This window comes from Trematomus bernacchii, unplaced genomic scaffold (assembly GCF_902827165.1).
Source record: "Trematomus bernacchii unplaced genomic scaffold, fTreBer1.1, whole genome shotgun sequence".
Taxonomy (NCBI): domain Eukaryota; kingdom Metazoa; phylum Chordata; class Actinopteri; order Perciformes; family Nototheniidae; genus Trematomus; species Trematomus bernacchii.
In genome coordinates, this window is record NW_022987573.1 from 4,403,197 (window position 1) to 4,426,604 (window position 23,408).

The following is a 23,408-nucleotide window of genomic DNA, read 5'->3' on the forward strand; positions in this document are numbered from 1 at the left end:
GGCAATTATTGACTAATTACTGCTATCTTCTAAAGAGGAAGGGAGCTTAAGAATAGAAAATAGGACAGACTTGAACATTTTTGACCACCTGTTTTATGTGTGTCATCTTATCTTAAAAGTCCTGTCTCCAGGGTTCTTTACTATAGTTTAATTAGATCATAAATTAATGGGTGGACTGTAATATGGTGGACACCACATCATATTACTTACCTGCTTTGAAGGTGAGCTCATCCTGTTCCTGGCCTTCATAATCATACAGAGCACGGACGCGGACCCCGGCCGCGGCCACGGTCACGGCCACGGCCACGGCCACAGCCCCGACCCCGGCCCCGGCCCCGGCCCCGGCCCCGGCCACAGCCCCGGCCCCGGCCACAGCCCCGGCCCCGGCCCCGGCCCCGACCCCTTTCCCAGTGCTGGAATCATCTTCGAAAGAATTCCCGTTTCCGCCATTTTCGTTGCCAGAGTAAGAAGCGGGCTGCTCATCATCGGACCACTCAGTCGAGTAAGCTTGGTTTTTTTCATAGCTGCTCACACTGGAGGATAGAGGAAATGCAGGGAGAGATTTATTTGAAGAGAAAACAAATCGCATGAAAAGGTCAAACCAATGATGAATTGATCTTGTAATAAGTAGTGTCAGTGTAGTTCCTCTGTGCCACAGATCTAACTGATTTAAAACACATCAATAAAACTCACTGTTGCACTGGGAGACATTCTCCTAGTTATGATGAACATGGGAACTGTAGCTTATTCAGAATTGATCCCACAAGCATCATCCTGCTGCTGCCAATACACACTATTATGCTAAATCTGCACCTACAATGAGTCCCAAACATAAACACTATTTACTCCTGTTTGAGTGTCTTTGTTTTGTGTTTTTTGCCTTAAGATACAATAAAAGTGTATCAGTGAGACCCATTTTTTAAATGTATTTATTATGAACCAATGGGCAGGACAGAGGAACGCAACTATGAGATGCAGAATACATTAAAGAACAGTACAATAAAAGACTTATTCTGCTGAGATGCACCACAACAAAATATTCTGTTCATATATCTGATTTGAATCCTTCAATAATCTATTTATACTATACATTTCAACCAATATTCTTATTTATGTTATTCTTTCATTTTCACATACTTATTTGTAAACCCCTTCTTTCAGTAAAAATAATTTATTGTAACATGTATGTATATATTTAAACATTAGTAGTAGTATTGAGTAGAATCCACATTTTACATTCAAATTTCTTATTGTTCTTATAATTTCTCTAGGTTTTCTAATTGAATTGAGAAACTGTAACAGCAAATTCCCCCCAGGGGTCAATAAAGTATTTTTTTATTATTTTCATTTGTTGACAAACACTCAAATATATTAGTATTACCAATCTAATCTTTCAATGATTTCAAATAACTTTAACAAATATTTCTTCACTTTATTCAATCTAATAATGAAATGTGTGGGCATGATATACGTTCATAATTAAATAGAGTGCTTCAATGTGATCATACGGATGTATTACTGACCTGCTCCGGTCACCAGGTGGAGCCACATGGTCGGTGCTCGGAGTGGGTGGGGCTCCGTCTGGCTTCTTCTTCTTTGGAGGAGCACTGGTCTGGTCTGGGTTGTATTCCTGGAGATGAGAATACAAAAAAGGGGTAAACTCACAATAAAGAAGAGTAATAAAGTAGAGTAGAGGTATATAGTGTTTGTGTTTATGACAGTATAGATATTTCACCTCGAATGCAGGCCAGTTCATATGCATGTCGGGGCCGTGGTTGTTGCTGAACCACTTCAGGTCCTCTTGTGTGTTTGCACCCAGGATCGTGCGCTCCAGCTCTCTGTATGTTGCGGCATAGCTGAGGAGAGGAAAGTGGAACAAATAGTGACGATGAAAGTGCCAGCAGAGACGCGGGGGGGGGGGGGGGGGGGGGGGGGGCTGCCAACTTGGCAACAGAACCCACAATGGAGCTCAAAATCTGGGCTGAGAGGGATCCAATATCGGGTCCTGACAAAACTGCAGTGTCTCCCTGAGTTTTCTGCTGAAGCCCTCAACAGATGAAGTATTTGGCCTGATTCAGCCTAATAATCCCTTACAAGGATATATTTGTTCATGTACTTTTTAACTATATAATAGTTTTTAAGGGAACATTCATGTCGTTTTCTACGGGATGAACCATCTGACTGGGTTTCTTATAAAAATACAGTGAAAATATATTCATCCTCAGACAGTCTGTTGTATTATTCAGCTCAGAGCACAACATGATCCACGTTTTTTTCAAACATTTAATAAAAAACAGAACATTAAATGATTCAGTAATCCTAAAAGAATATTTAAGCATGATTGATTAATGTTTAATTGAATTAAATCCAAGCCAATTTAATATTGTCTAGAGTAGCTGTGGTGATCAAGATCAAACTGAATCAGAATGAGTTTGTCTGTAATGATAATGGCTTCAGCTCATTATGCTAAAGGGTGGTAATGTGTTACTTTAAGTCCTTATTTAAAAGTAGGTTATTGCATTTGTAGAAATAATACTTAGTTGTGGAGGGCAATACTAGTGAGGTCATAAAGAGCTAAGGAGCGGTATGAAATAGTTATTAATGAACCATATTCAACGTGAAAAATGACACCAGTCAAGATTAAGTACCCAGCAATCCCTTTAAACGTCTTGATTCATGACTAAAAATGAAGGGAGGTCTGTTAAAAGATCATTAAAAACCTCATTAACATTGGGTCGGCTTTGTTGTTGCCTGAGGGTTAAAAACAGCACAAAGTATGACAGGCTTTCACTGTGAACACAATTCAGTTTGGCAGAAACGTCATTGACTGAATAATCAATTAATTAGTGCTGTGAGACTCGACGCTAATGAGAAATGCATGCCTGGTTGAGAAGTGTGTTGAGATTAATCAGTTTGAAGTGAACTGTGCTGAATGTGACACAACAAATCAAGATAATCCATTATGAATTGTGTTTGCAATGTGATTATTTCTGATTGAAGGTACAGGTACAGTATGCTATCATGCTCAAGGAATTATTAGCCGTGTTGCACACAGTTTAAATAGGAATTCACTGAAAATACATCTGAAAGAGTGGGAATAGAGAGGTTGACTGCAGCGGTAAGACTAAAAGCTAACTCGCATATCAGGGAAAAAGCAGCCAGTGAACCTATCCAGCATCTCTATGAAGCCGTAATAAAAGGGTCTCTTTCCGCCCCGCTAACCTTGCGTTCTCGGTGAGGTTGAGATGGCGTTTGATGTCCAGCAGGGCCTCCTTGAGGAAGGTCAGCCTCTTGACTTCATGCTGCTGGCACTGGTCAAACACCTGCTCCATGCACTCCATGTACTGCGCGGTGCACTTATTCAGCTCCTCCAGAGACTTCTCATACTTTTCTTTAGCCTGACACAGAAAACAGAGAACACAGAAAACTGAAGCCTCTGTGGAGAAAAACCCAGCATGGTTGCATTATTTATTATATTTAAAGAGCTGGCTTATTTGTAACTTGATATTCTGGTAATACATTAATCCCAAATGTATGTAATCAATAAAAATGAGCAACTAGTACGGGCAATGTTGCGCCAAAAATGTTCTGTTCTCCAAAAATACTAACATCAAAAATATGAAAACCCACTTTTCCTTTCACACTGCATTTATCTATCACTACACAACACCTTATAATATGGAATATGTCAAAATAACATGAAAAACAGCCATTTAAAACCCTGCCAGGGAACTAGTACAAAACATAAGAGCCTTGACCAGCAACATAAGACACACACAGAAACCTCTTTGTTCTTCACTCGCCTGAAATTAAACAAACTAAAAGACTTTCATCTTTCCCCTTCTTACCTTCTGTGAATCCTGTTTGCATTTGTCCACTTTCTCGTGGAGTTTCTTCTGCTGGTCCGCGGTGACAGAAGCCTCCGTCTTGCCGTTGGCCTCTCGGGCCGCAGCCAGCTTCTCCTCCTTGCAGGCCATGTGGTAAGTCTTCTTAGCTGCCTCCATCTGTATGACCAAACACAGGCAGTGTCAGAGTCTCATATACATTTGGGCTAATGTCACCAAACAACAAGAAAGGCATGGTTCCCCCTGTATTGACCATAATGTCAAGTTTAATAATGATTGATAATATTTTAATCGTTTAACCTTTATTAGAATTAAGGCATTTTTATTACTATTATCTTTTTCTTTCTGTTGTACCTATATGTTCACTTTGTTTTATGGGGTTTTATATTGTTGCATCGAGTCAGTTTTATCTGTCAGAAAGAAACCATTATTTATTTTGTTTTATTTCTATTATCATACATTTTACCTCCTTGTGTCTGTTAACCTGTCAAAATGTTATATTTTGCTGCATGTACCTGTAAAGTTCTTAACAAATCATCTGAGGGGAATGTCTTGTTTATTTTTAACTTGTGATGTGTCATTTTGTAAAGCACTTTGAGCTGCATGTGTTGTATGAAAAGTGCTATATAAATAAAGCTTTATTATTATATATTATTATAAGTGGATGGATGTTGATTTGATAAGATATGAACAGAAGAACCAGAAAGCAGCTGGTAATGAGGTGAGTACACCAAGAACAAAATGATGATTGATGTTGAGGATTTGTTTCCATCGCCCTCACCTCCTTGAGCTTTTTGGCCCAGGGTTTCTGAGCCTTCTTGAAGCCTTCCTCGGCCTCCTTGGCCTCTTTGAAGCCTCCGATCATCTGCTTGTGATAGGCCTCCTTCTGCCAGTTCTTCACTTTCTCCACGTCCTCGTTCACCAGGTTGTTCTTCACATCTTGGTGCAGCTCGCTCACCTTCTCTGCCTCGGTCATCACAGCCAGCCAGGCTCTCTCCACAGAGCCGTACTGCGGGCCTGCGGGCGAACAAAATCATTTATTCCAGATCAAACATTCAGAGCAATCAGCAGCAGTCAAATATTACCACAGAGCTAACATCAAACTGTGTAAACGGAGCTTTGGCAAATTGAAAATCAGCGTAAGGTACATTCATTTGTTGAGGTTTTTATTTTATTGACCCAAATCCCCCGTGCTGACCTTTCTCAATGAGCTGTCTCCACCTCTTGGACCATGCAGTTAGCTGATCCCCGTAGGATTTCTCTATCTTGGCACGCTCCTGCAGGCAGCCCATGAGGTCATTGCAGAGCCGATGGCCGTCATCAAATCTCTTGACAGCACGTTTGTAGTTCCCCACCTGAGAACACAAAGATTAAACAGGTTAAGGAACAGAAAGAACATATGTTTTAACACATATGATATCACAGGAGCAAAATAATTGAAAAAATATACAAAATATTGAATAACCGATAAAATATTAGGTTTTTGAACGTTTTTTCTGTACAGAATGGTTGTGCATAAACCACCACAGTTTAGGTGGTCATATATTTGTACAATATATAAATATTTTAAAGAAAACAGGCAATGATTTCCTGATTCTAGGTATAGGCAGATTTGTCATACCCTATAATGGATGTTAACCAACAGTGAATATTTATCCTGAAACATACAGTCAAATAAATATATGATATGCACATTAAAAAGCTTTTCAGCAATATTTAATTTCCAAATATATAAATAAATATAAAAACTAAATATTTGCCCATTATCATAATTTGCAGACATAACAGCATTCAGGATTGGTTTACTGCCTTTTCTTTTAGATCTCACCACCTTAAGCGATACCGCCTTAAAAGAGCCATGCCAGGCTCCGCCTCCTCAGTGCCTGCAGGGGGCGTGAGCTCATGGTGCATGATGAAGGGAGGGTAGTGAGGGGGGGGGGGGATGCTCGTGCCTGTGCATGTGTAGTTATGCAATGACATGGGCTTGTGTTTGTGTGTGTGTGAATGAGTGTGTGTGTGACTGCTTTAATCCTCTTGAGTGGTGTAATGCAGGCAGACAGATTCTTAGGGATGGACGTCGAGGTAGAGACAAATATAAACAGAATCCACATATGTATGTGCTGTAAACACGAACAGTCATCCACACATCATCACATGTAGTAGATCCTGTACGGTGTGTTCTCTGGCTGCAGCGCTGCGCTCTGATTGGTCCTGACACGAGCATGCATGTGTGACTACTGTTTGAGATGAGGGAGCTGCAGGGAGGCAGTGAGAACAGGTGTGTGACGGTGTGAGTTTCGGCCTGTGTGACACATTGCCAACTCACACAAACAAAAACATGCAGGTGGACTGGCACCGCAGATAAAAACACGCCTGAGCTCTTGTATTTGCACTGTGTGGTGATGATCTCATCCATCACTGCTCAGTATATCAAATATCAACGTATCTGATGAGAAAATCTAAGAATAAAAAAATGTTTCCTGGTATTTCTACACCATGAGCTGAGCCTTGCTGAGTTGTTGGTATACAGATGCTACAGGCAGGTGCATGTGCTGAAAGGCCCCTCAGAGCGACTGCTGACTGAAGCTCTTTGTGTCTCCGTCTAAGAGCCTTGACACAAAGAAGACTCTGTACTGAGGGAATTAATTAACGCTCATTTGGGGTGGGTCAAAAGTACACACGCTGCATCTCAGCACAACAAGTGAGGATGGATTGCACTTAGATGATGTTTATACTCGTTGTGATGTGACCTGTGATGACATTTACAACAAGCATGATTTACAATACTTAAAGTGACAAAATAAATGTAGTGTTCGCTCAAATAAGGAATCAGTGTGTTGAAGAAGTGCCTGTAGCAGGGTCTCAAATCTTTAAGGACATCTTTATTATCAATTCCATTTACTTTCTGTTCCAAACGTGAATGATTAGGGCTCATGCACCAAAAAATGACGTTTGCAGTTGTCTAATTTTCTTTTGTTTATGCTTAAAAATCTGCCATGGAAACTGCCTGATACACCAACAAAAATACTAAGTAAGACTAAATCCACAATTACTAGCTCATACTTTTGTTGATGTATCATAAGTATTTTTACTTTGTATCATCCAAACCTTTATGATATGTTCTCCTCTGACAGAAATGAGCTTTATTGACCGAAACACTGTAAGCATTAATTATGTGAATTGCCTAGAAATAGTACATGCCAGGTCAAAAAAGGAGATATACAAATTTGAATAATACCATTTCATTACTTATCATTCTCATTCCTTTTAAAAGCTAAATCCTATACGGACACTACTGACTACAGGCAACTATGTTCTATAGACTAGTTAAACCCAAAGACTAGTTATGTAGTTGTTCAATTGCAGTTAATGCATTACATTTTTGATTTAGAATAACCTTTACGAGGGACGTAAGGGACCGCAGGCTTGCATCCCAACTTTGTGGGTCACCAGCTCTAACAATGTGCTATATGGCGGTCCATATATGTAAATGTTGTAATTATTGTGATGAAAATACAGACTCTGCAACTCTCCTTTTCCACAAAATATTTGTAGCTGCAGTTCTGTTTAATGAGGTGGGGGAAATCCTAATCAGGTCACCTTTAAAAAGCTCTTTGTTTAAAGCAATAGCCAGACATTTTTGGAGATACTCTTGCTAAAGGTAGGATGAAAAGATAGATACCACTCAGACTGTCTGCCAGCAGCTACTTAGCAGAAAGTGGAAAAACAAGGCACATTTGAATATTGTATCAATGTTCTCATCTTAAAGCAAGATTGCTTTTACTTTAAAGCATAAGGCCATGCCTAATTCTTTGAATGGGCTTCCAGCGTAACAATCTGCATTGAGTCTCAGTGGGAATCGAACAGCTTTGCTCAACTTTAAGAGATTCAATGAAAGAAATGTTGCTTTTAAAACTTGGTGAAAGATATTTCATTCAATGTTCTTTTGTGGTGACTGTTTGCCTTCAGAAGCAACATAAACACAAGACAAAAAGGAGGGTAAGGGCCTGGGATGCAGGTAGAAAACTCTTGAGAATAAACATGACATTGTTTACCTCCCAGAAGCTGTCCATGGTGTCGTCAGCACCTGCACATTCATCGTAGGAGCCAGACATTTTCCTGGATGTGGCAAAGCACTCTAATGACTAAACCTGTCCTCTGCAGCAGAGCTGGGTTCCTCATGCACTGAAAGACACAAAGAGAACAACAACAACAATGTCAGTCTGTGACTTTATAGCACAAATACAGTAACAAAGAAGTACAGTGCATGTGCATGAGCGGACATTAGGAGGCCATACTGGCCTCTGTGCCTCACTGAGGAGAAGCAGTGTAGGAAATGTCCCTGGCAACTACAGGAAATCTTTCAGTGTGAGGGTTTCTATTTGAGACGTTTATAATAATGAGATAAAAATAGACTCCTCCGCCATGCATACAGCGCCGTGCCCTCAGGAATGAGAGAGGGCATCTTATATTGGCGTGTCCTAGAAAAGATACCAGAGAGTGGAGCATCGCGACCATCATGCATCACACTGCTCTGACCCTGGATGCTTTCACTGAGCATATACTCATTCTTTTGACACATTACATCCGAGATGGTTCAATAACAAACACTCACAAATGCACTGTACACGTTTCGCTAGGTTTACCCATGTGTGTAAACATAGGATGCTGTAATGGCCCCCGATATTACGATGACCATTATTTATATATTCAGCCTATTTTGCCAGTGTTTACAGTAGGTTTCAGTGTCCTTTGTCTCTCTGTTTATATTGTACCACTGTCTATTGTTGTCGTTAATATGAAATCTTTAGTTCATGTTTTGTTGGTATAACGCCAATTACCAAAAGAAAGACTCAAAACTAAATAGTACATTCGATTTCTTATTGGATTTAAATTGAGGGTTAAAAATAATTGTGCATTCCTAAATATACAGATACAAGATCAACAAACCTATTTTTAAACCTATAGATGTCCTTTAATGATGTGGGTTAATCACCTATTACTTTGCAAACCCTAAATAATACAGTCCCTGCTGGATTTCCTCCAGGGTTTAAGGTGATTTATATGTATTTGTTTGACGTCTGGTCGATAGTTTTATCGGTATTGAACTCAGTTTGAAGCAGAATCCATTTTGCTCACATGACTAATGGCTTTCCCTGGACGGAGAGCTCTTCATCGCACTGCAACCAACAATATGACAGAATATTACATGCGTTTCTGTTGATAATGTTTCTCCTCTGACTAGATCTCGTTGTCTTAATAAGAAGCAGTTGATTGTGGTTATTATTCTGCATGTGGCCCACTAGTGCACACTTTATTGCAACCTTTAATTAAAACAATAATGACTTTCTTAAAATGTTATTATGATCACAGTTAGTGATTCCTAGTAGGCCCAAATGCATATTAATGGTCGTCAAATAGCGTAATAGACAGAGTTCACTGCAGATGAAGGTTGACTCGAGGCCATTTCAGATTAGAAGCTGAGTCTGCACTCTTCAGTCGGCTGAAGCACAAGAAATGTGAAGTTTAAAATATTACCAGCACCCTTCGTGCTCCATCCTTCAACTTCCTCCGCAGTCAAGTGAAAACTCATTCCTGCTACATCCTTCATCCCTGAAGTGACTCATGTAAAATGACTCTCTGCGTTAGGCTCAATTTGAACCAGCCTGACCTCCCTTTTCCTTATTCATAATATAACAACATCATTGTCCTTGTGAGGAGAATAAACAGCCCTGCTACAAGGTCAGCTTATGAGAGTATCATTATTTTTAGTAGCTGCAACACTCTGTTTTCACAAGGGGTCTACTCATCAAAAATGTTATCAGGGGAACATTCGTACCCGGTGTGATTGGTTCTGGTTTCAGCTGCAGAACGGGCAATCTATTCCTGCTCGCTCAGTGTTTCCAGAGAACATCGACTGATTGAGCCAAGCTGTATTTTATCAAAAGCCTCGGTTAGTGTCTCCAGCCCTCACAGTCCGTGGGGCTCCCAACAGTAGAGGCTTTCATACACTGGCTATATTTCAAGAGTGCACACCACAAGATACCAAAGAACTAGTTAATGATTTGGCATCAGAGTCTGAATCAGAGACAACTTGAACTCTTTAGCTGTACAGGGATCAGCTGCAAAGTGTATTTCTGGTCATTAATCTTATTATTTCCTGAAAAGCTCAGAAAAACTCCATACCTACAGGGTAGATACAATAAAGTACTACATGATGTTTCTCTCTATTTGTACTGAACATAAAGGAATACTTAAGGTTTTTACAATCCAGAAATGTACAGGTAATGTCCTAATCCAGACCTGTGAATGTCTGTCTTTATATGCAAAAGACAGTAAATATGCATATTAAAGTTTACATGAATATACTTTTACAGAAAATCTGCTATGAACCTTTTCTGCATCTTGAATTCAGCTTATTTTCTATAATCGTAAGACAAAGCCCAAGTAACCCCCTCTTGAAAATGGCAACACAAACTGAGGAGGCCTGTCAGTCACCCTCATATTCTGTACAACTAATTTAAGATCAATTTGCATTGATAGTGACAAGTCAGGGGGGGGCGTGTGGCGCAGTGGATAGAGCATTCGTGTTTGGATCAGGGGGTCACAGGTTCAAACCCCACTGTAGTCAGCATGTCGTTGTGTCCCTGGGCAAGACACTTCACCCCAAATTGCTCCTGTGGGGATTGTCCACAGTATCGAGTATGTAAGTCGCTTTGGATAAAAGCGTCTAACAAGTGACATGTCATGTAATGTCATGACAATGAACAGACATTAAGTACAGCACCACGAAATACCCTTCCTCCCGTCCATAAGAAATATGCTATTTTGATGTTTGTGGTTTTCTTTTTGGACATTTTGGTTGAATATGCTTATTGCTTTGAGGATTTGAGATAGATATAAGGAGATAAGGAGGTAGATATTACTCACATACAGGCTGTCTATTTGTAAAGGTAACAACATCTGACAACCAGCACCTCTATAGCTCACTAATTACCATACTATATCTTGATTGTTAAACTGTAAAAGCTGAAGAGTTACTGGAGGAGGCTTCTTATGGACCATACAGACAAGAAAGTGGTATTGATCTTCACATCTAACTCCTGGCAAGTAAGGCAATAAATATCTTAGAAATGTTAAACCATTACAAATCCACAGTAAGACTCAACATTAAAGATGATTTGCTCATAACATCACACTGCCAAAAGAATATTTGTGTACCATAAGGTACATGTGTAACCAAGGAAACCAATGATATTTTTTTTAGAGTAAAGCCTACTTGCGATGATAGGTGAAAGTGTGGATATATGAAACAAACGGGCTCATACTTTTTTTCACTCCTGGCTCATACTTATTTCACTTATTTCAACAGTGCTTGCACTTGGTGAGATTAGTCTGAGGCTCTATTCTCAGTAAAGGCAGGATCATAAAAACAGCACATGTTAAAGACTCAATCTGCCTTAAATTCATACCTGATTAGGTAAGCAAATGTTTATATTGCATTTAAGAAATGTTTGAAGAAAATATCACACTGAAAGCTACATAAAATAGAATTAGACTGAATAATGCAAGAAGGTCCCAAGCAGCTAAGCAGCCCTAAAGTAGCAAATCTTAATCTCAGCAAGTCAAACACCATTGGTCCGGCTGCCTGTCCCTCAATCCGTCCTCCAATTAGCTTCTGAGTCCGCGATTACAACACCTAGTGAAATGAAAGCCAGTTAAGCTCAGGCCCGATGCCAGAATCCCATCTCATAACAAAAGCCAATGCATCCAGAGGCTTAGGTTAACCAAAACTCATACTCAAACCAACACACACTTGATGAGGTCTAGAAAGCATTTGGATTAAGGCGTTAAATCCCAGACAGCAGTCCACACATTTTCTTGAATCTCAAACTAGAATGCAGCATGGATGATATCATAAAAGGTGAAGATATAAAACCTGAGAGCTGACAGTGAGGACAAGTCAGCACCCTTAGCTCACTGGGTTAAACAACACAGACAAAACACAGTACATACATCTCAGTTTAGGTTCGTTACGGGGGATTGCTGCGTGTCCCATGAGACAGATAGGAGTGGGGGGTTGGAGTAATAAGCATTGTGGAGAGTGGCTTATAGTTATTGAGGTCAATCCACCTCAATGACTGTGAACACACCTCCCATTCACCATTATATTGACTGGTATGGAAGTAATTATGAATAAAAAAATGTTTTTCTGATATTACTCATGTTTTAGCAAAACTAATGTGATATAAATGGAACATAATAGCAAAATAGGCCTTTATAATGAGAAGAAACAAGCAAAACATTGCATATATAAAATAATAAAGTTACAGCTGGTCTCTAAAAGACACATTTCTTCACTGGATGCATTGAAACTGTTAACAACCCACTCACTGACCACAACACTTGTTGCTGTCAGAGCGATCTCTTTTGTGATTCAAAGCCTTTTGTTGCGGTTGCAGAGGCGTTATTGTTGCCCAAAGCTGGCAAAGTATTACAATTCAAACTATTGCACATTCTTCTGCACATCCACTTACCAGGGTTGACTCCATCTTTGAAAAAAAACTAAAACAATCCCAGATTTTGAATTCAAACACCACTCCCTGAAAAGACTCCTTGTGGATGTTTGAATTAATTTGTAGTCCAGATGTGTCCTTGGTTGCAAGTTTTACTTTTGCACCATTGACCTCTGTGGCCAAAGTGAATGCAGAGAGGACGATAAGTCTGACCAACCCGGCGTCTCTCCGAGGCTGTGGGATAATCCTGCAGTGTGCCACTTGAGTAGCTTTAGTGGGGGAGGGTGCTAGCTAGGAAGAAGAGCCAAGAAGCGGATAGGACAACTGAGACCGACACACACAACCTGGAGATAAGAATGTGATATGAAACTGTAATTATGATATTATATACTGGCTAACAAGAGAGCTGCACACAAATGTTGCAATGTTTGTTTCTGCATGTTGATACATGTCTGTGCAGTGGTGATAGAAAGTAAACACTTCATCACAAATGCACTGCAGGCACTAACAGCCCTGCACTTTCTGTCACTGAGTTCACAGCAACATGACAGTTAATACTGCAGGTATCTGATAAACGTGAATGCTTTTAAGAGAGTTAAAGAGAACCAATGATCCAGAGGAGACAAATGTCACAGCCACAGTCAGAAGGTCCAGTGTTGACAAGCCTTCCAAAGCACTGAATGAGAACCACAACAAACTTAAGCTTGTTACCATAAGAAGATTTCAGAGAGAGGAACTAACTTTACTCCAGCACATTTCCAAGCACTCACTATCTCCTGACAGCACATACTTTCTTTCTATTTAGTCATTTAAGGTCATCAGAAAAAGCTACCAAGGCTGCACTTAAAATGAATGTGGCATGTCAAACATTTTGAAAATGAACTCTACTAAAAGCCTTCAGTTGATGTTTTGATATGGACTTGATTTACGATGCACTATGCTCGTCTGTGGATTCTGTTTGATAAGCACAGCATGTCCTCCTCTTCTACTGACTGAGAGGGAGAGGACACACAAGGACAGAGACAGAGGGAGGCCTTTCATTGAGATATAAGCAAAGGGAATGACAGGGAGAAACCGAGCGAGACAACGGCGGTATGGAGGAGAAGAGGAGAAATGAAGATTGAGATGGAGGCAGAGAGGGACGTGACGGGAGAGTGGTGAGGGAGAAGAGGAGGGACGGAGGAGGTGCAGCGAGGTTTAGGAGGAAGCAAGGAGCTGCTCAGCCAGACTGTCCCTGAGAGGCTAGATAGAGCCACGGGGCGAGAGCTGAACACATCAGGACAGAGATGTGATTCATCTCACGGTGCAGCGCAGGCTGTTGGATGTTGCCAGGAGACAGAGCTGCCTTGTGCAGACTTCACACACGCGCTCATTAAACCGCCCATGTGACCCGATGCTTTACACAGCAACAAGAAGGCCTGTAGGGTGACGCGGTGTCAGCTGTCCATCCCACTGTCCACTCCTGGGACGTCCATGAGAATGTGCAACACACACACACACACACACACACACACAGGAAAGGGACTGAAGAGGAGGAACTCATTCAAAAATGATGCAGCAATCTGGGCTGAGCAGTAGAGGCAGAGATAGAGGGGAAGTGATAGTGATTGTTCTTGTGTTGCTTTCATCAGCTGAACGTGTCATGCCGTTAGCCCTCTTCGCTGCTCGCTGGGGAATGGAGCAGAAGAGTCAAATCTGAACTGATGTGTTGATCCAAATGGAGAGTCTGAAACTGAATTTAGGGAAAAAATAACAACCCTCATCTTCTCTCGTTCCTCCACAAGCTAGAAGAAGAAGAAGAATGTGCTGCCCGTTTGGTTTCACATAAAGAAATGCTCAATGTTAACAAGAAGTAAAGTGCAAGTCCTTCCATGTATTTGAGCACATCTTGTGAGTTACAATGTCCTTTTCAATCCTCCAATATCACACATATTCTGCATACTAATGTCTTTATAGCCAAACACAGCGACTGATCAACACATATTGCTTTCAGATTTGTAATGCCTCTTTCTAAAGAGCCGCCAGGAATTTTAATAAGGTAACGGGGTCCAAAGATGGCTTTTCCTGTGCAGGCTAGCAGTGAGTCACGATTTCTCTCAAACAAGTGCAGGATGACTCAGTAATCTGTTTATGAATGCCTCCAGTGGGGCTCAGGGCGGCTGCACCAGAATCAAGTTTGTGCATCATTGTTGATTCCTTCTGGGGCGGGGGTTTATTTCCTCTTATCCATTTTCAATCAATATCTATTTTGTGTAACATTGTGAGTAAGCCAGGTCAGCTGTGGCTCAGCACCCAGAACAACAGAACACACACTGGGGAGTAAATAACAACAAATGCATTGCTATTTAATTGAATTGATAAATGTGGGGAAATATTATCGTGTTGTTTGGGAGGTCAGAGGTCATGGTCAGCCTCAGGTCAAATAAAGCTGGAAGGGATTGAACATGCTTACTTTCATCAGTCAGCCCATAAAACAGTTTTCACTCTGGTTCAATCTCCAATAAATGGTTTGATACGAGGACTATCCAATGTCACAGGTGGTGAGGTAATAGCCTGACACTATGAAATGGGCTTATATAGAAGATGTTGCCAAGTGATAGTTAACGGGTATATACAATGTTTTGGCAACAACAACAAAAAGACTTAATAAAACAATACAACTAGAACTATTCAAGCTTGTTTCTTAAGCAATTTATAAAAAGAATGTATCATAATTAAATGTATTTCAAAAAGAATGAGCCTAATCACTCAGTAAATCACACCTAGAAAAGACCAACACCTTTCACAACCCTTTTTTTTGTATACCTTCCACAAGCCTAGAAATTGACAAATGTTGTCTCCCACCAGGACATGTGAATATGAACCATTTACCAGGATAATTATAATAATATAAAATAATTCAAACAGACAATAAGAATGAGACAGAACATCTAAAAAGAACTAGAGCATCATAACATTGGCTTTAGAGAGCTTAAGAACTGTTTGGGCATGACCTGAGCTGCATCCAATTTATAATATAATAACATGAAAAAAAAAACAGCCAACCTTTTCTCTTCATTCAGTAATTCTCACAGAACAAGTCTTCAGCCATCGCCATGCCTAGAGTCGCACGGTAACATAGCTAAAGACTAAAATATCCAGCTCAAACTAAAGTGAATCATATCAACTCTCTAACACTCCTGAGACATAGAGTGTCAGTTCACGTCAAAGTGTTTCTGTCTTTCCTTCATCATGACCTCAATTGTCTTCTTGGAGGAAGATTTAGCTGTTGGCAGTAATTATGCTCCTTTGTCTATGCTAAAACCATGTAAGTATAATTAATGTAATAGTAACACCTGCTTTGACTAGCAGCAAGATGCTCTAAAGCTCCCACTGAGAATGAACGGAGTCCCTCTGTCAGATCAATCAATGAGCTATAGTCATGACGACATGACTCACTGTCTCTGACCTTGTTTACAACATTTACTACAAGCAAAACCACTCGGCTGCTTTCAAGTTTGTTGGATCATCAGTACAAACTTCTTAAAAAGGCATCAGAGATAATCTAGTTCACTGTCAAATTAGATTGAGTACATAATAATGTCAAGACAAAATTACAACTCCCAAGAGGCAATGGCAAAAGCCACTAATCTTTCCTCTGGATGAATTATAACTATCTCTGTTGCAATATCTTTCCTTTAATATCATCATCTGGTCCAAAATTAAATTGTCCCATAATCAAATTTATCATCAAATTGCTGCAAAAATAAACATTTTAGTTTTGTACTTTTAGCACTAATCAGTAAATGTGAGCATGCTAAAATCCTAAACTAAGATGGTAATCATGGCAACAGTATACCTTCTTATCATTAACGTGTTAGCATGCAAATGTTAGCATTAGCTGGAAACACCATCTTGCCTAAGTACAGCCTCTCATAGCCACTAGCATATCTGTAGACAGTCTTGCAGGTATTTTTGACAAACTGATTAAAAAAAACAAGATTTCTTGAAAACATGGACTATAAAATGATCCTTGTGTCTTCCAAAAATGTACACAGTAAGATATCTAAGATGGCTAGAGTCAAACAGAGGGACAGATATAGAAGATGATCAGGTGGAAAGACAGGAAGAGTCTGTTAAAAGGAAACTATGTTGAGTAAAAACATAAGTTTTACGACCTGCCGAGAACACACACACACGATTTAGCTCAGTGTCCCGAGCGCTGCTGCAGTGCTTACGTAACTCCCTCTTGCCACAAGCTCCTGGTGACAGTGTGGAGAACAGTGTGGAGAACAGAGGGTTAACACGCAGACGGGGAAGGGCAGAGAGAGACGGACAAGAGAGGCAGAGTGGAGGAGGGGAGCACAGACACATTGTGATGGCTGCTGATGAAGGAATGAACTGCAGACATGCAGCAGTGGAGGCTGGGAGGACGGAGGATCAGGGTCCAGTCCAGATTTTGCCAATGTCCAGGCAGGGAGAGGAAGCAGAGGGAGGAAGGGAGGGAAGGAGGGAGGGAGGGAGGGAGAGAGGCAACAGTGAATCTGGAAATGCTGCTCTCCAAACACACCAGCGTTTCGCCTTCTTACCGTTTAGCTGCCTGATGCTGCACTGAATACTGATGGGCTGCCTTCAAACACACCGCCTGGACGTGGGTGTGTGTGTGTGTGTGTGTGTGTGTGTGTGTGTGTGTGTGTGTGTGTGTGTGTGTGTGTGTGTGTGTGTGTGTGTGTGTGTGTGTGTGTGTGTGTGTGTATGAGAAGTGGTGAGAGTGGGAGGAGGAGTTAATGGAAAGTGCTAGAGATTTTTAACTAAAAGGGATTTGCATCTAAAATGATTATATACACAATATAAAATATACATATACAAAGTCAGCCAACATGTTTATATTGAAAATAAATAGAAGTATTACCGCTCATAATAGTAAAGGACTTCTAAATGTAATTTCAGTTTACAAAAACAGCCTTTGGTTCACTTTCCAAAGTAAATGTGACACATGTTACTGCTTAATTAGCTCCTTGATCAAGTGAAATATGATGACGATAACAGAAAACTGACAGGAGACTACAAGCAACAACACCAGTTTCCCAGGAGATACAACAACTGAATATCCAGGATGCTATCACCTTACATCCCTGTTTATCCCCAACGTACATCTAGATGCCATAGAATCTGACTGTTTGCCTGCAGTGACTGAGGTCTGAAAATTCAGACCTTAAAAAAAAAATCAAGACTGGACTCGTAATTGGACCAGCACCAGGAGTCATCTCTCAGAAAACAAGCAATCAAACAGACATCATTCAGCACTTAAAAGCTAGAATTGAAGACGAAACTTACTTTGAATTGGCACGTACATAAATGATTCATCCTAAATACAAATATAGCCAATTTGGCTTAGAAAATGAGGATGGATATATATAATCAGGAGCCAAACAAGTGCTGCTGGTGGTTAAATAAGGAAAGAAGCTAAATAAATAATTTGTGTGTAAATGTTTCTGTAGATATTGGCTAACAAGCCACCAAGCCTGGGCGACCTCTTCAGCTGACATGAGGAGGTTACAGAGATCACAGTGTGACTTTAAGAATTACAAATATCACTATACTACTTTCAACATTTCTAAAGGCCATGCTGATAAGTGTGGCTGAAGAGATAATTAAATGTAATGGTTGGTTTTATTTAATTGCTTGCTCTTTAAACATTATTACTGGCTGTGCTACAACTAAAGATTGAAACCATTCATTCTGATTTATGGTCCCCAATAGAGATGTGGTTCTGTAAAACATAGCAGTGTAATACAGATGTAGTGTACCACCACGTCAAACACCTGCTTTCTATACAAATAATCATGACTGGGTGAGGCTTTAAAATCACAACTTTGCCTGACTAAGTGATATATTCTTTGTTCAAAGAATATGTGCTGATATTATGATCAAGCAGAAATTAGTACATCTTGTCCCTTTTGAAATATTTCAAACTCAGATAATTAGAAACTAAGAATCGATGAGCTTTGATTAGAGGCATTTCCAACATGATATCAACAGTGTATCAGTGGACAAGAGGTGGAGAGCATAAATAATGTCGGACAAGGCTGACAGACAATATTCCTGCTGGTGATATCATTTCATTTCTGGGCTCTTAGGTTACCTTGAGCATACTCAAATTGAAACACTAAGTATTATTTTGGTCTAGCTTTCTTTTCCAGTCCACCCCTGCTCAGGATCCCAGGAGAAACCTCCCTGATCTGGGCCATCATGTTCTGATGAGCCTTTCTGCTTATACAAACAACAGTCTGTGCTCCTCAAACAGCTGCAGTGAGGTTCTGCACACAAAACAAAGACATCAAAACAAGGAAATCAATAATCACTCCTGAGTAGTTGTTCTCTCCAGCGAGACAGCCAGAGCTGCTCTTAGCGAGGTAATAAAGGAACATTTTGAGACAACCTAACACAAATGATTAAGAGAGTCTAAATGTTATTGTGGAGGAAACCGACTACAGGTGAGTGAATATGATCAACTGTAGCTAGAAAACTGAAACACTACAGTAGATCTCCTATATGTAATGCTAATCATGCACAGAGTAAAACACATTATTTACAATTTCATATCTTCAATATCTATTGTGTATATATTTTACAATACATACACAATTCCTCAATATTACCGGCTCTTTCAATTACTTTTATATATTCACTTACCATGGTGTACTTTAACTATTTGTCTATATTCTTAATATTGTGTGCCTAACTTTTTTTGTATTATATTAATATATTTGTTTTCCTTTTATCTCAAGGTTCAAGGTTCTTTATTGTCAAACTAACATAGCTACAGAGTAATTATGTCGTTGAAAATCTTAGGTCACAGGCTTCTCCAACAATGCAACATAATAATACAGATAGTAAAAGTAATACAAAAAGAAAAATAGTTCTAAAATATTAGTGGAATAGTGCAGTACGAGTCTATATACAAGTTATTGGAATGATATATATATATTAGATAGTAGATATATATTACTAAGTAGCAGATGAATGCTGCCTTTTATCTGTACCTTGCTTGCCTTGACGCTGTATATTCCCCCACTGTGGGACAAATAAAGGCTTTCTGATTCTCATTCTGATATAAAAAGTCTCAAAAAGGAAACAAATGTGACCTCCAGTTAACTCGATGAAAGACTGGAACGCCCTCATAAAATATTAACACCATTGACAAAGAGCTATTAATCACCTTAAGTGGTGTATTTAGCATTATCAATTATACAAAAGGTCCTTTAAAAAGCCCTTTCTGTTCCCTCTGGAGTAACTGTGCAACAAGAAGCTAAATGAGGATGAAGCAAAACGAACAGACGGTAAAAACTCACCTTCTCCACCAATGGGAGGTCAGGTTTCCATAAACCTTAGAGAGAGCTGTTGGTCCCCTGCAGGAGATCACCTGTGGAAATAAAACATGAGATGCTGAGGTTAGTCTTTTGAGCAGCAGGTAACAGTAAGGGAAAGTGCTGCTAAATTACTCCTAATGGGAATCTAAATGGAAATCAGTCCAACACATGTCAACACACCATTTCTCCTAACAGAGATGTTAAGCAATTAGTTGAATTTAATTTCGAACTGTCACAATCAAGAGGAGATTAGACAACTCTGACACTAGTAAAAGATTAATTAATATCTGTTTCTTTTTGTTGCACAATATTACGCAGTTGTACAAAATTGAAGTTGGCAGAATTATAAAGGATCAAGTCATGAACGTAGTGCTGTTCAAACATATTAAAAGGTATAATGCACTGTGTGCTCTAAATGGAGTGTAAGGATCATTTGTTTTAACAATTCAAAGCCATCTGTAAAATGAATATGTATCTTTCCTGCTGTCACTAACACATACCACATTATACCAGTATGCTGCCCACTCAAAACAGATAATACTGCTACAACATTTTTCATCTTATTATTATTATTATTATAATAAATTCTGATACTAGAAATGCCGTCCTAAAGATTCGAATCCAGACTGAAAGAGCTAATTTCAATTATCACTTGATGAAACATTTTATAACCAGGGCTCATATTTTTCCTGGACTTACCGTCATCATTTTAGTTACTACATGATGTTGTTTCAAGCTACTTCATTTAATCCCCCCTGCAGCTCCCTGATACCATGATTATTTGATGACATGTTTATATGCACTTGAACTCATCTCACCCACTGCATCATAGCCCTCTTTTACTACATGAATTATTCCATGGCTTTTGCTGGTTTAAAATGTTGAATTTACATAAAATAATCCAAGAGGAAAAATAAACCTACAAGCAAAACAACTGCGAGACCTTGGACCGTATGTACTGGAAAAACAATTTCAACAAAATTCTCAAATGTGAGGATTTGCTGCTTTTTTCTCGATAAATCTAGATTTGATTCAGACTGTTACTAGGAATATCTAAACAATTTGAAGGTGTCACTTTGAGCCATGGGAAAAGGATTTACACAATCCAAACCAATGACAAATTCATCAGTAATGAAAACAAGTGCTAGCTGCAGCTCTCGCTTCATATCATTTTATAATAATACAGCCATTTTGTTTTCTCTCTACATTAAGTGAAGAAGGTTGGTACGGCTATACCTTTAATTCAGCTCAATCAGTCTTTAAAGGGTTATGTGACTGATATCAGATACTCTCCATTGTGCATTTTTATTTGTATACGTCTTTGTAGGATGTGTGCTGAGATGAGCTATTGCTGCTCCTGAGGAAGACGAGGAGCAGTTTAGAAAACAGACAGATTGCCTGACAAACCCTGAGAGGAAGCAGCCCACCCACTGAAAGCAACCTGAGATATGGCCACCATGAGATGACTGACAATGACATTCACATCGAACTGATTCTGGCACAAATCCACGTCAAAACGCTGAGTCGTGGTCACTTTATGCCACTGGTGATTTTTATTTGACCGTTCAGTCTGAAAGAGACAGAGATCAGCAGTCTCTCAACATCTAGCTGCAGTTTCTGACAGAGGTGAAGCAATTACTCTTTAGATTAGTTTATCAATAGAAAATCGATCATTTATATAAGCAACAATGCTTAAAATTATCTGGTTCCAGCTTCTAAAATGTGCATATATTCTTAATCATATATATGAAACAATAACATATCGTTGGGTTTTAACCTCTTGGTCATAAGAAAATAACACATTTGACTCTTTAAAGATCAAACGATTCACGGTTAAATCATTGTTAGTTGAAGCTTCTCCCTGATCAAGAAGCAAAACACACACACTCACACCATGATGAGCTGTTTTGCTCTCCAGCCAAGAAGACAACATTATGTCATCAGTGTGAACATGCCCATGAGGAACGCCCCCTCTAGTGTTCAATGTCCTGAAACTGCTGCACCATGCAGGTACTTTCAATTATCAGCAAGCGATGCATAAACAAAACGCCACTGACGTTGATGTTCTACCTGTATTGATCCGGCACATCATTCAAAGCCTCGACTCCAACGCTGGGACTCCATTTTGAGTTGCCCAAAAGACAGTGACACACACTGACTCACTGCTTTGCCTCAGGTTCATCCACAGCCACACGATGATGCTTCAGAGAAGACAAACAGGGACATGCTGAGGTGACATTGCATGAGAGCCACCTGGTAACATGAACCTCATTCATACTGTTCCTCAAAAGGAAACACACTAGTTTGAGTTAAAACCTGGGGAAACATTATCCCCTGATAGGCCTCTACTATGGACACACGTACAATTAAAGACTTTCCTTCGTAGTGTTAGTTAGAATCACATCCTGTTGATATATCAGAAAAATGATTACAACATTATTAACCTCTTGCCTCCGTTTATCTCTGTAGCGTAAAATCAAACCTTTTTGTTGGCGTCGTGGATGCTTTTGATCGTCAATGTCATAAATCTTCCACCAAAGATAGCGTGTGTGTTCTCCTCAGCACTCAAAGAAATGAGACACACCGGCTGCCCTTCAGACTCTCTGTTCTTTCTTACATTGCCTCTTTCTTCACACCTTGTCAGACACCACTATCTCCTCTTTTCACGGAGGAACAGCAGCCTTCAGCCCTTTCACCAACAAACACATTAAAAGAGGATAAGAAAAAAACTACCCCCAATATTTCACACATTGTCCTCTCTCCCTCACACATGGTGTCTCAGGACCATTGACAACAGCAAAGGACTGACAATGTAACACGGCGACATAAAAGTCACCGACATGAGGAAACACCTTATTCCTCCATGTGCGATTTATAGAGCGACGCAGAAACAATCAGATCTCAGTGACATCTATTTTATTTTTATATTTAACTACCTGGATGCAGGTTTGAAATCTTGCACAGATCAGTATTCTGACAACGTTTCTCTATAAGCCCTCACAGAGGCGCAATGCATTGCAATGAAACATAAGAGAAGAAACCAAGACACAGAAAGTCTAAGCTAAAAGATATTAGTGTTATGTGTTAAGTAAAATCAATGATAGTGTTGCACTGTGAAGACGACAAAGCAACCCACATTTGTCAGAAGTACTGCACCTATTTTAGATATCTCACATTAAATAGAAGAACTGCAGTGCTTCCCACAAATCCCACGCTCCTGTTAATCCTTAGTCAGTTATTATGGACATGGCCGACAAGAAAACCAAAATGAAGTCGGATTAAAAATAACCTAAATCCATTTAGCAAAACTGCCTGAAACGATTACATCTTCACTTCCTGGGTTAAGCTTAGCATACACTAGAACTGTGATCTCTGTGGTAGATAAGACTAATGTCACAACTACTGTTTTCCATTAAAGGTTAAGTTAAAAGATAACCACAGAGAGCCAGTGGTTGCAAATTGTAATTACATTCTGACAACAAGCCTCCTGAGCGGGAAGATGTGGCTTTTGCCATTTAGAAAAAACGAAACAAGTCAAGCATGGAAACACAAAACGAAGTGTACCGCAGACACACTGTAACCACTGCAGGAAGTCAGGGAGGACACACTTGTTGTGGATTTAGAGAATAAACACAGCTTCAAAGTGAAAGGAAGGATAGATTGTAACTCAATTAAGGCTAGATGGCTCTCAAGGA

General features: G+C 39.8%; 1 protein-coding gene across 6 annotated transcripts in view; it reads right to left on the reverse strand.

Moving 5' to 3' along the window:
* LOC117479573 (protein kinase C and casein kinase substrate in neurons protein 1-like) overlaps positions 1–23,408 on the reverse strand; it is a 39,430-nt gene that overhangs the window by 3,624 nt on the left and 12,398 nt on the right. For 3 of the 6 annotated variants that reach the window (XM_034126654.1, XM_034126653.1, XM_034126655.1), the window contains 9 exons: positions 19,696–19,766; positions 7,901–8,030; positions 5,044–5,200; positions 4,627–4,862; positions 3,849–4,004; positions 3,223–3,398; positions 1,736–1,856; positions 1,524–1,630; positions 211–533 (listed from right to left, as the gene is read on the reverse strand). In XM_034126654.1, coding sequence (XP_033982545.1) covers positions 211–533; positions 1,524–1,630; positions 1,736–1,856; positions 3,223–3,398; positions 3,849–4,004; positions 4,627–4,862; positions 5,044–5,200; positions 7,901–7,960 — 1,336 coding nt within the window. In that variant the 5' untranslated portion in view covers positions 7,961–8,030; positions 19,696–19,766. Of the gene's footprint in view, positions 1–210; positions 534–1,523; positions 1,631–1,735; positions 1,857–3,222; positions 3,399–3,848; positions 4,005–4,626; positions 4,863–5,043; positions 5,201–7,900; positions 8,031–12,382; positions 12,591–16,518; positions 16,586–16,929; positions 16,950–19,695; positions 19,767–23,408 lie in introns of those variants that run through there. The other 3 variants (XM_034126658.1, XM_034126657.1, XM_034126656.1) reach the window with 3 other exon arrangements.